At 40.9% G+C, this 12,663-nt stretch overlaps 2 protein-coding genes across 3 annotated transcripts; both read left to right on the forward strand.

Annotated features, from left to right (window-relative positions):
- The first annotated feature begins 604 nt into the window (after positions 1-604).
- LOC144075524 (ras association domain-containing protein 1-like) lies at positions 605-9,774 on the forward strand. Of its 2 annotated transcripts, XM_077602640.1 has the most exons (7): positions 605-972; positions 1,846-2,201; positions 3,230-3,354; positions 6,894-6,998; positions 7,069-7,354; positions 7,437-7,552; positions 8,595-9,774. In XM_077602640.1, the coding sequence occupies exons 1-7, from the start codon at positions 932-934 to the stop codon at positions 8,739-8,741; spliced, it is 1,176 nt and encodes a 391-aa protein (XP_077458766.1). In that variant the 5' UTR covers positions 605-931; the 3' UTR covers positions 8,742-9,774. The 2 variants fall into 2 exon arrangements, with proteins under 2 accessions (XP_077458766.1, XP_077458767.1); XM_077602641.1 differs by lacking the exons at positions 605-972; positions 1,846-2,201; positions 3,230-3,354 and adding an exon at positions 4,204-4,793.
- Positions 9,775-9,791: 17 nt separating this feature from the next.
- LOC144075525 (tumor suppressor candidate 2-like) lies at positions 9,792-12,662 on the forward strand. The gene is made up of 4 exons (XM_077602642.1): positions 9,792-9,946; positions 11,052-11,293; positions 11,920-12,040; positions 12,112-12,662. Exons 2-4 carry the CDS (start codon positions 11,145-11,147, stop codon positions 12,175-12,177), a joined length of 336 nt encoding a protein of 111 aa, XP_077458768.1. The 5' UTR covers positions 9,792-9,946; positions 11,052-11,144; the 3' UTR covers positions 12,178-12,662.
- The last annotated feature ends 1 nt before the right edge of the window (position 12,663 follows it).

The following is a 12,663-nucleotide window of genomic DNA, read 5'->3' on the forward strand; positions in this document are numbered from 1 at the left end:
ACATTCATTTTGAGCCTTGCAAGGGTCTCGAGAGGGTGCTGGAGCCTATCCAATCCGACTGGTTTAATTGGTTGCCAGCTGATCACAAAACCATTTATTTACAGTTAAAATATAAATGCATGAAATGATCTGTAAGCCTTTGACTGCCTAAAGCACATTTTTGTGGAAATTAAAACAGTCTCATGACAGGCCTCACTAGCAAAAACGCAAGTTAGCGCCACGTAGAAACGGAAACTAACGCTTCGAACCCGTTAGTCGCCATCTTGGAGAAATAATCACCCTCTGCAAAACAGCTGTTTGAATGTAAACAAAAGATGAGCGCAGACAGACATTTTCCAGGACTTTTTTTTTGGCTTTTAAACTCTGAAAAGTTCACATTTTTCAAGAAAAAAAATCATACTATGTATATGAACTATCCCCGAAAGCTAACATTACTATAGTATTTGAAATAGTCTCCACAACCTCAGAAAATGCAAAAGAAGGAAATAGAACCATCATAATTTATCATTAAAATGCTATTTTTCAGAAAAGATACATTTGGGACGCTTAGCTATGAAAAATAGACCATGTTTTGATCTTGAGGAGCACAGTTGGGGTTCCCACCAGGGGGGAAAATGTCAATGAAGTTGTAGATTGTTGCACGCCCTTTTCCTCGGCCTTCTCCTCGAAAACATCCCGGATGTTCATGCGGTTCATCTGCTGATTCTCCCTCCCCTCCTCCTTTAACTTCAACCTTTCTTAGTTATAACCAATATCCTCCACCGTGCTTCTTACGGAGCGTCCTCCCCTGTGATGGCCCCGGGCATACCCGACAAGAACAACCGGGGCTGACACCGCAACACCCCCAGACTGCACGCCGAGAAAAGAGGCTCCTTCCCGCCCGAGCGGAGAGAGATGTCCGCCGTGGAAAGTTTTCTTCTCCGGATGAAAGATGTTTTTCAAACAAAGCGCGTATCTTTCCCATCTCATTGGGTGAGTCGGAATAAGCGATAATGAGTGGAATTGTTCGTTTTCATGGAAATGTTTATTATTATTTTTTTAGTTTTTAACGAAAATGGGCTAGCGTGCTTTTCTAACGGTGGTTAGTTAAGACGTCGCTGTTTATTCTTGAGCGAGTTGCGGTGAGGTACTTTTCTCACAGTCTGCTGACATTCAGGCATTGTGCTTTGCTTCTGTTTTCGTTTTCGATTGTGCGTGTTGTAACATTTACCCCCCAAAAGCAAAAAATAAATAAAATAAAATATAATTAGTATCTGAAACTTGAAAACCGATTACATGTGAATGCATCACCTGCTTTCCCAATACGAATGTTATTTATCCAAACGAGGAATCCCATTTTATATTCGAAATAAACTCACAGCACTCCTTCATACACTGCCATTGACAGCGATAGACGTCGGAATCATTCTCTTTCAATGCCTGTGCTTAGATAAGGGCGAGGGAAGCTATGGCTCGAGAGCCACATGCGGCTCTCTCCGCTAATCCGAGATAAAATTCATGCATACTGTTATTGATCCTCATTGATTAGCAACAGCGTAACAATGTTGTCAAAAAATTAAGACTTTCTACATTAAAAGTGGTAAAATGACTACAAAAGGAACCCATTTTAATGGTTTTCTTTGGCTCTTGACGATAACATTTGAAAATACCAATTGTTTATGGCTCAAAAAGGTTTCCGATAAGGCTTAGATATTCTTTTAACTGATAAGCAGTCAAAACTAATGACATCTATCATCAGCAGTGGTGGCCAAAATGGTATTTTTGTTCCTTCCCACATCTAATTAGTCTGCCTGTCACTATTTGTCAGAGGCATAGATATATTAACCAAGGTGTTCTCCTTCTCAGTGACCCCGGATGTATCGAACTGGGAAGTGACGCCATGTCGACGGGGGAGCTAATCGAGCTCCGCGACCTGAATCCGGACACCGAACCCATCCGGCTGACCGGAGCCACTTGCCCCCGCTCCCCTCCTCGCTTGGAGCGAGCCAACGCCCTGAGGATCAGCCCGGGAAAAGTGCCCGATCTCCTAAGCCGGGTGGGCATCATCCGAGTCCTGAGCAGCTGCGAGTCGGACCGGCATCAGGCGGAGGAGAGCGGAGAAGGCCACGACTTCCAGCCCTGCAGCCATACTCAGCCTACCTGGTGCGACCTGTGTGGGGACTTCATCTGGGGTCTCTACAAACAGAGTTTGCGCTGTGCAAGTGAGTCTTGAGATTAGAGTTTCATTTTGTCTCTGGCGTCGCTCCCAACTCAAAACACTCATATCGCCCATCATCTTGCCATGTTGAAATGGCTGGAAATAAGTCAGGTCGGCCATTTTAAATAACAATTGAGCTGCTTTCAATTGCCTTTTGTAGACATGGATGACAACCCCAAATTCAGTCGCATTGTCTTTTAGGTTTCTCTCACTCAAGATGTTATCTTTATCTAGAGCACATGTGTCAAAGTGGCGGCCCGGGGGCCAAATCTGGCCCGCCGCATCATTTTGTGTGGCCCGGGAAAGTAAATCATGAGTGCCGACTTTCTGTTTTAGGATCAAATTAAAATGAAGAGTATAGATGTATATTAAATTTCCTGATTTTCCTCCTTTTAAATCAATAATTGTAGTTTTTGTAATCATTTTTTCTGTGTTTTTAGTTCAAAAATCATTTTGTAAAATCTAAAAAAATATATTTAAAAAAAGCTAAAATAAACATTGTTTTAGATCTATAAAAAACTGAATATTCAGGGCTTTTAATCCAGTTCTTTTAATCCATTTATTAAAAAAAATCTAAATATTATATCTGTAATGGTCCGGCCCACATGAAATCGAGTTGACATTAACGCGGCCTGTGAACCAACCCTTGATCTAGAGGTAAAGTCTTGAACTTCCTGTTGTACAGCAGAAACCCACACAAAGTTACGCCTTAGCTAATGTGTAAAAAATGGAGCCCTGCATCTTTATTATGATTATCAAACAATCATTTTCCGCAATTCTCGTCCAATAACCTGCTACTTTTTCGCCAGATTTGAACACAATTTATCATCACTACTTGTATACTAATACAAAAATATATATACATGCACCATAAATCTTGCAAGACAGGTTTCCAAACTGATTTTTTATGCTTGAAAGACCCCCCAAAATCCACTGTGAAAACTTTAATGGACAGTACTACACTTATTCACTACCTAATGCAATATATATATTTTTAATCACTTTTCCTGTGCATCTAAAACATTCTTCCAGATTGCAAGTTCACCTGCCATTACCGCTGTCGGCCCCTGATCCAATTGGACTGCAGCTGGGATCGAGTTTCTTCTACCGACTACACGTTGGTTGTGGAGCACACCATCGAAACAGACACCAATGTGGTAAAAAAAAATCTATTTATCTCGAACACTAAGGTCATGTTAGTTAGACAATTACATTATAACACCCAAGTAGCATCTTTTCCTACTAAAACCAGAAATACTCTGATTACTTATGGCACATTCTTTCAAACGGTCACAATGTCCAAGTACATAGAAGAAGAAAAATGACTGGTATATTATTTACAAAGGGAAGTACTGTAGAGATACTCTGTGAAATGCGTTAATTTGGGGAAATTGTCGAGTGACAGTGCAAAGTTTTCTCACTACATACGGGGTTTTAATTTTGGAGACTTTTCAACATTTGCTTGAAAGATGATTTTGAAAAACATTTTATTAAAGGTGTGGTAATATTTTTAACGTATCGTCCAAGGATAAAGGGAAGTGCTGCAAGGTACTTTGGGTAATGCGTTAATGTTGAGAAATTTACAAGTAAAACCTTGTGCAAGTTTTTTCACAAAATATATTTACGCTAAAAGTAAGTCAAACTTTAGAGAAGAACTTTTCAATGCCTTTAATATGACATTTCAAATAATATTTGTTTTTTTTTCAGGAATATATTAGATACTTTGGAATATACTTACTAATACATTATCAATATAATGCTCTTTTTCCCCTTTTTGTATCACTTGACTCACAACTTTTAATCTTTGAAGAAAGGTTCGTGGTTTTTCAGTGTGGATAGTAATTTATCAAAACAATTACTGTTCCAAATATAAATTGTTGGCAGAAATTGACGCTCGATGTTTATCTTTGAAAAACCGTCACGTGACCATTGGCGTGTTGCCTGCGTGGAACTTAAGGGTGGATGGTGGTTTGTTTTTGCGCATGCGTAGTTTTTTTTTTCTTCGCCGGTGTCGTTTGTCCAATCAGAAGACATGTCAAACTCGAGTGTCTCTTCGGAAGCGCTTATCGTCCAATCAGAATGCGCGGAGTTGGATTTGTGTATTTTCCAAAGCTAACGGCATATGGGCGAGGCCACGGGACGGGCGGGGTCTCCACCCAAGCACATCCTGTTTCACACAGTAACTCTTCGTAGAGCGGAAACGTGGCTGATAGAACAAGTTTACCAAACTGATTTACGAAGGTTTCTTTTATATTTGTTTTCGACCTATCAAGTTATTAGAGGTAGTTTGTCGCTCGTTTGATACATTTGGTCTTCGTCGAAATTCACGCAGCCTCCAACAACTTTTTCATTTAGGTAATTTGTGGAAACGTTGTTAAGTAGCTTAGCCATTCTCGACGACATCGTCACCATGTCAAGCACGGCCATTAGCTCGGAAAAGTCGCTGCCTTCCTTCGAGAAGACATGGGGAAGCTCCACCAGCAGCGGATACTGCAGCGACGAGGCGGCTGACTCCGACGCCGAATTTGAGCAGTTTTTCACCGCTCGCACGTCCTTCTTTCCTAAAAGTCGCAAAGCGAACGTCCAAGTAAAAAAGGTGAGAGACGAAAAATAAGAATACACGTCAAATTTATCGGGAATGCATTGGGAAAGTTAGGCTTCATTTAGTCTTTAATGTCTACAGTTCCAAAATTTCCCAGTTGTCTTTGAAGTGCTCCTTTTAAGCGTCGTCAGTTACTAAAACGCCTTTAAAAGTTTTTTTTTTAAATTGGCGATGTTATAGTTAAAACGGACTTGGAACTTGAGTATTGTTGTTTTAATTGTAATAATAAAGAGACAAAGAAAAGGGGAAATCAGTTAAATGTGGAAGTTAATCTTCGGTTCCTGTTTCTTGGTTACAGAGTTGGTTGATTTGGGGGAACTGTCATTTGGCTATTAGCGATTTTGACAGTTTTTTTGTTTGCTTGTTTTAGTTACTTCAGTTATTTAAATTGTTGTGACTCTATCTGCTGTCAAAGTGCCATAATAGTAACCATTGTAAATGTTAGCCGGCATGCAGCCTTGATTCGAATGAATTTTCTGAGACCTAAGCCACTCACATTTCCACGTTAACACCCACTACTCATCGACTATATTCTTGCGTCATCTATGATTCATGGGATGTTGTGGAATTTTGTTATAGTAGCCCACACCTATTTTTTGATTTTTTTTTCTTCCATCAACTCCTCTGTGTCCTTCTATTGAGTTATTGATTAGTTCTCAGCATCCCTCAAAAAGCACAATTCATTGAGTACATGAAAGAGGGATGTAGTAATTGATTTTTTTCCTTCTAATTCTTGATTGTTTTTCTTCCAGGCTAGTATTCAAACTACAACATTGGAAAGAGCGTTCAATATTGATTTTGGGAGTTTTAATGCTCGTTAAATAGTAACTCGGGTGGTAATGAAATGTACTTCTTATCGGGGCAGGAAATGCCGGGCGGCCTGCGTAACGCAGGAAAACGGCAATTTGGTACTTATGCTGGAACGTGACTGGTTGAGGAGTCAGCTGACCGCGCAGGATGTCTATACAAGGGAGGGCTTTGTATCTCCCACCAGCGGGGGCTATTTTTACATGAGCTCTCGCTGAAGGAATGCACTGTTGAGTTTTTCCTTGGTGTCATGGCAAGCAGCTGCAAGTTGCGCGGTACAGGCCCCATCCACAGACACCCCCCACCCCCCGATTCCCTCATCAGACCCCCCGCAGTTGCAAGGCGCAGGCGCCGAACGAGATTGGATGGCGTCACTTTTGCCTGCGTTGGCAGGAAGTGGGTCTGATGCAACTGGCGCTTGCCAAATTAAAAAAAACGAAAAGCCTATTCAAGCTAGAATATTACACAATGGCAGCTAGAAACAAGGCATTCAAGTGTTTGTTTATTTTGTTGGATAGTAAGATATTATGTATAAAAATAGGTAACATTTGATTTTTATTCTTGTGGTGGGGGAAAAAGTGAATAAATAGGAGAAAATAATTGTAAAACAAATTTATACACAGCCGACACATGAATCCAAAACTAAACTATACCTCGAGTTTAGAAAAATCCAAGCGTACAAACAATATTCTCATGAACTATGTTACTAATACAATTAACAAAGCTAAAAAAATGCTTACAAAAAGTGGAACTATAAATAAACAATAGTAAAATATTCCTCAAATTGTATTAAAAACAAAAAATAGGAGAAAATAATTGTAAAACAAATTTATACACAGCCGACACATGAATCCAAAACTAAATTACTATACCTTGAGTTTAAAAAAAATCCAAGCGTACCAACAATATTCACATGAACTATATGTTACTAATACAATTAACAAAGCTAAAAAAAATGCATATAAAACGTGGAACTACAAATAAACAAAATTAAAATATTCCCCAAATTGTATTAAAAACAAAAAAATAGGAGAAAATAACGAATAATTACACTGAGAATTAAAATATCTAAGTTTTAAGTTTGTTTCTGTTTTGTAATCCTAATGCAACTACTTTTTTAACACTACAACAGATTTTTTTTTTAAATGGAGACAGAAGGTAAGGAAAAAGTGACTTTCCTTCCTCAGTCCCGCCTGGGTGGAGGTCCTCCTTTCCTGTTTATGTTTGGGATGGTACACTTAGAAGTCTGTACTCGTGGTGTAAACCCTTTTTTTCCCTTTTTCTCAGGACGAAGCGACTGAAAGTGGCAAGCAAGTGTTGACGCCTGCCGATACCCAGAAGAAGGTCAAGGAGTACAACGCTCAGATCAATAGCAATCTGTTCATGAATGCGGTACGTATTTGGTTGAACAAATTCAACCCCCATTTCCCAGCGTCAAATACTCACTGATTGGTTCTTCCAGAACAAAGACGGTTCCTTCACGGGCTTCATCAAAGTGCAATTCAAGCTGGCGCGCCCCGTGTCCGTCATGCACCCCAAGAAAGGAGCGCCGAACGCCGCCTCCAAGAAGGGCTCCGGCGTGAAGAGGCGGACCTCCTTCTACTTGCCTAAAGACGCGTCCAAACACCTGCACATCAGCTCCCGCACGTCGGCGCGCGAAGTCATCGAGGCCTTGTTGAAGAAGTTCACCGTGGTCGACAATCCCGGAAAGTTTGCGCTGTTTGAGCGCAGCGAGCGCCACGATCAAGGTATAGCAGATTTGTTTTAGTAGCTGGCTTCTAGAAATGGTCTCGGAAGTGACCTTTGTTTTTTTATTTTTGTTTAATTTAGTGTACATTCGTAAGCTGTCTGATAAGGAACCCCCTCTACCTCTACGACTTGGTGCCGGACCCAACGAGAAGGCGTTGAGCTTTGTTCTGAAGGAGAACGAGACTGGAGAGGTCAATGTAAGCGTTTCATACAGATGGAAGACTTTTCTTTTGGGTCGTGAATTATCTTAAAAGTAAAAGATTAGCTTTAAATTAGTACAGGTTTTACAATGTTGCTGCAACAGAACACGACATCACATCAATTTGTCAGGTCTCTGTTTAAAAATCACAGTTCACTTTGTTATACTACATTTAATTATTTCCAATGTTTATGAGATACACAGTTCTCCCAGGGCCTGCGTAGGTTTCCTCTGGGTACTCTGGTTGGGAAACACTGCTACAGAACAAATCTTAACTGTAGCCTTGAGTCATACTTTTTAATAGCAAAACTTGTGTGATTAGAAACCTATAGTACAAAAGCCAATTTAAAAATAGTAATGATCTTGAAATTGGGACTTCTAATTGACTCTTACCCAAGTTAAGTGACACTTAAAGACAATCCAGATCACAGGTGTCAAAGTGGCGGCCTGGGGGCCAAATCTGGCCCGCCGCATCATTTTGTGTGGCCCGGGAAATTAAATCATGAGTGCCGACTTTCTGTTTTAGGATCAAATTAAAATGAAGAGTATAAATGTATATTAAATTTCCTGATTTTCCCCCTTTTAAATCAATAATTGTAATTTTTAATCCATTTTTTCTGTTTTTAGTTCAAAAATAATTTTGTATAATCTAAAAATATATTTAAAAAAAGCTAAAATAAACATTGTTTTAGATCTATAAAAACTGAATATTCAGGGCCTTTAATCCAGTTCATTTAATCCATTTATTTAAATAAATCTAAATATATCTAAAATGGTCTGGCTCCACATGAAATCGAGTTGACGTTAAAGTGGCCCGCGAACCAACCCGAGTCTGACACCCTTGATCTAGATCTATCGGCCCAATTCGGACCATTTCAATACTGATTTTGCAGAACACTAACTTCTACTGGTGAAGTTCAAGCAACCAAACTATATGACCACCAACCCCCACCTCCCCTTCTTAAAACTGATTCATTTTCCAAGTCGCTTATCCTCTCCCGCTCTTCCACAATTAATCCCATGTACCCCACCCATTGCAGTGGGACGCCTTCTCCACCCCGGAACTGAAGAACTTCCTGCTCATCCTCCAGCGCGAAGAAGAGGAGCACGTCAAGCAGATCGTGCAGCGCTACAAAGTGGCTCGAGCCAAGATGGAAGACGCCCTGCGCAGCTCCACCCCGGGATGAACGGACCGGACCTCGAGCGTGGCATCGGCGACCCGTCGCCGGTGCGCCCGAAGCTCACCGAGAAACAAACGAACGAACGAAAGCTAAACACACCTCTTCGGTGAACGAGAGAGTGAAAGGGGGCGCGAGACGATGAGAGCGTGCGAGAGAGAACCCTGCCGCGAATGTGCGTGTGAGATGATGCGAGAAGCAGTGCCTGACACACGGAGAGTCTGATGTGCCTGAGAGAATGAGTTGATAGTGACGACAGACAGCTGGCATCAAAATCTATGGCCTGATGAGCCCTATTATTATTTTTTTGCACCTTACTGATGGTTATTTTGGCTCGTTGCGATTGTTGACAGCCAGAAGACACAAGTCGGGGTACATCCCAATTTTTAAAGCTGAATTTGTGAGATTTAAATGATTGGAACCTCACGTTAAATTGTCAAGTATCAATAGGTGTTCATTCAAAGGAGCCATTCCAGTCTTGTCATGTCTTCCACCCCTTTTTGGGTGCAACTCAAGTTTATTTTTCACTGTCAGTTTGCAAGTGAAGCGTTCGCGTGGACATTGTTGCGTCGCACCGAATGATAGTCACTTGTATTGATGGTAAATGTGAATGATTTTTTTTTTTATTGTGCACAATTTCACTTGAAGCTGTTCTTGTTTGTTTTGACTTTCACTGTGTCCTTTATACATCTTTTTTTTACCTAAAATGTTCTCTAATGTCTAATCTTTGTCTGTCCTTTAATTTCTTTTTCCTTTATATTTGTTGAACGCACACAATGTTTGAAAATACAGTTAGATTCACACAAAATAGTGCGACAGTCCTGCATGTATATACTGTAATTATTAATTATTATAGTTTTCATCCTTATTGTATAGCACTAAATTAGTACTGTTGAATTGGACTAAATATATTTTAGATAAACTATTTTATTAGGGAACAATAGCAGGACTGTTGTCTAAACCGACGCTTATTTAAGTGGACGTTCAAGTGACTTTATCATATTCTTTCAAATGTGCACTGAAAATAAACTCTTTCTGGATATTCGGTGTTTTTTAATCGACTTTGACATCACACCTGTGACATCACACTTTTTCTTCGTGCGAATAGGAGAGCTAGCTACCTAGCTAGCTATCAGGCATCTTTATGATCCCATCACTGCTATCTTCGTAGCAAACAACGCTACCATAATGGGGATTATAAATATTAAAAGAAGGTAGGTGGAGTGACCAACTGTTCGATGCCACGGTTCTGTCGAGTACATTTTGAAAGGTTTAAATGTTATTAACGTGAGGTGTCATTTAGCTAACCTGCTGCTAATAGGCTAGCTGTTTACTCAGCGTGTGCCAATAGCACAGCTACCGAGAGCTGTACTATTATTCCACCGTGTGTATATTAATAGCAAATGCGTAAAGTGAATGATAATATCATAAACTTATGCCTAATAACTCGTGAGCACTGCCAGGGGAGTCCGTTAGCATCCCAGGTGGGACACCGTTGCACGAAGCTAATCAATGGCTTTAAATATAACGACACATAGCGAGGGCTAGTAGTTGTTTTTGTTCACTTGAACCAGATTTAAAATTAGGAAACTATTTGTATGTGCGCTGGTGACCCTCCATGTGTACATACATGTGTTTTTTATTTGTACTGTGTATGAATACTAGTACTCCAACTTGTAAAAGTACATTAGTTTTTGGACCTGTAGGTGTAGTGTTTGTACTCCAAGTACTTCTCCAAACAAGCGCTACTACTTTAAATGTGGGTGTTGCACATTTCATTAAAAAATAATAATAAAGTGTACTAGCTATAGTTAGATGGGATAGGCCCCAGCACCCCCCGTGACCCTTGTGAGGATAAATGGCTCATAAGATGAATAAATACACTCAGCACGGAACGTTAATAATGATGAGTTCAAGTGCACATTAAAATGACAGGAAAAAATATTATCAATAATGAATTCCTTTGGTTCTGTTTCGGATGACAGTATGTGTCAAGTCAACTAAGCGGAAGATACGTCTGCCCCCCTCCAGACCAACAGGGGGCAGTAAAAAACACAATCAGACCAAACTCTCCTCGCTTCCTGCCTGAAGTCATAGCCAGTATGTAAAGTCAGTAGTCCAGCCTTGAAAAGTACAAGACAAGACAGGCAACCAAAGATAATCCCTTCCTATCACCATAAACTTCAATAAAATTGTAAAATGGAGGAAGAATTTCAGTGGTTCATGCGTTGAGAAGATCGGGACCTTTTTCAAGTTGGGGCAAAAATTGAGGGAATTACACAACAACTTGACAGAATGTTTTATTTATTTTTCTTCCAGATCCGGTCTTCATTAGGGAATTGGCAGGCTGGCCGACGATAACCAGATTAGCGCTTCACCTCACAATCGAACAATGCCTTATGCGTGAGGAGAATGGGAGGAAGTGGATCCAAAGGCAAAGGCGCTTGGCCTTTCTCGGCCGGCACGGCGGGCGGCGACTCGGCGGATAACGGCAGCGAGCAGTCGGTGGCCCGCCTCAAATGTTCCAGAAACGCGGCCCCCTTTGTTTTCACCCGGAGGAGGTAAATGTAATGGTACACAGTTGATTGGTCGCCGGTCTTTTGGTCGCCCGGAAGGTTATTGATAATGACCATTTAAATCGTTGCTCTAATTCCCTAAATACAAACTGCGAATGACTATTTAGTCATACTTAATGCCCTAGTAATTATTAGGCTAAAGAAAAGCTCCAAATTTCCCGGACTTTTATTGTTTTTTGTTGGAGAACTTGTTAAGACCCTGACTGACGTCGCTTCTTAAAGGGACAACGCATGTACATACAAACTCTTCTACACTCACACGTCGGCTCAGTGAAACTGCTCATGGCCATTGTTGGCTTTTATTCATGCGTAGACCGTGTTGTTTTACCTTGTTTTGTCGCCGGTCTTTTGGTCGCCCGTTGTCACGGTCCGGGCGACCAAAAGACCGCGACCAAAAGACCGGCGACCAAAAGACCGCGACCAAAAGACCGCGACCAAAAGACCGCGACCAAAAGACCGCGACCAAAAGACCGCGACCAAAAGACCGGCGACCAAAAGACGGCGACCAAAAGACTGGCGACCAAAAGACTGGCGACCAATCGACTGCACACGAAACGTTACATAGAGGGGTCACGATTTAAACTCGTTCTCATCGTCGGCGTGTCCGACAGCTCGCTGTACTTCGACGAGGACGGCGACCTCGCTCACGAGTTCTATGAGGAGACGGTGGTGACGAAAAACGGACGTCGGAAGTCCAAGTTGAAGAGGATACAAAAAAATCTCATTCCGCAGGTAGGCTTCCAAAAACTTTGGAAAAAAATCTGACGACATTTTCTAACGGTCCTTAACTTTACTCTCTTTAGGGGATCGTGAAGCTGCAGCACCCCCGTATTCACGTCGACTTCCCTATTGTCCTCTGTGAGGTGTAAAGGTTTTATTTTCATACAATTTTGACCCCCCAAAAAAGGAGAAAAAGTCCAACACAAAAGGACATATCCATGTTTTGCCGTTGGATTTTAGAGGACGTTATGAAAAATGAGAACAATATTTTGGCACCGCGCTGAAAAGTCACATTTTGGGAAAAGCAGTGATGTGAAAAGAGGAAAGTTATTTTCCTTAAGTTATCATATTAAGGAAGGAAAGCACTTACCGTATTTTCTCGCATGTACGCCCTATTTGTCGCAAAAAAAAATAATGACTGAATCGAGGGTAAGGCTTATATGCGCACAAATTAGACTTGACATGCACCAAACTAAGGTGACAACGAAGAAAGGTAAATAACGCAAGAAAATGTGTTATTATGGTCATTAATGGTCATTAAAAAAATAAACCGTATCTTGCATAAAACAGGTTATAATTATGAATCAGGGGCGCATCTTATACGAGAGAAATGGTAAAATTCAACCATTTTAAGG

The sequence above is a fragment of the Stigmatopora argus genome, chromosome 6 (assembly GCF_051989625.1).
Source record: "Stigmatopora argus isolate UIUO_Sarg chromosome 6, RoL_Sarg_1.0, whole genome shotgun sequence".
NCBI lineage: Eukaryota > Metazoa > Chordata > Actinopteri > Syngnathiformes > Syngnathidae > Stigmatopora > Stigmatopora argus.

Coding starts and splice junctions, on each gene's coding strand:
- LOC144075524 (XM_077602640.1), top strand. CDS start 932: ATGTTTTTCAAACAAAGCGCGTATCTTTCCCATCTCATTGG. Junction 973..1,845: donor TATCTTTCCCATCTCATTGG/GTGAGTCGGAAT, acceptor TCTCCTTCTCAG/TGACCCCGGATGTATCGAAC. Junction 3,355..6,893: donor TCGAAACAGACACCAATGTG/GTAAAAAAAAAT, acceptor CCTTTTTCTCAG/GACGAAGCGACTGAAAGTGG.
- LOC144075525 (XM_077602642.1), top strand. CDS start 11,145: ATGGGAGGAAGTGGATCCAAAGGCAAAGGCGCTTGGCCTTTCTCGGCC. Junction 11,294..11,919: donor TTTGTTTTCACCCGGAGGAG/GTAAATGTAATG, acceptor CGTGTCCGACAG/CTCGCTGTACTTCGACGAGG. Junction 12,041..12,111: donor AAAAAAATCTCATTCCGCAG/GTAGGCTTCCAA, acceptor TACTCTCTTTAG/GGGATCGTGAAGCTGCAGCA.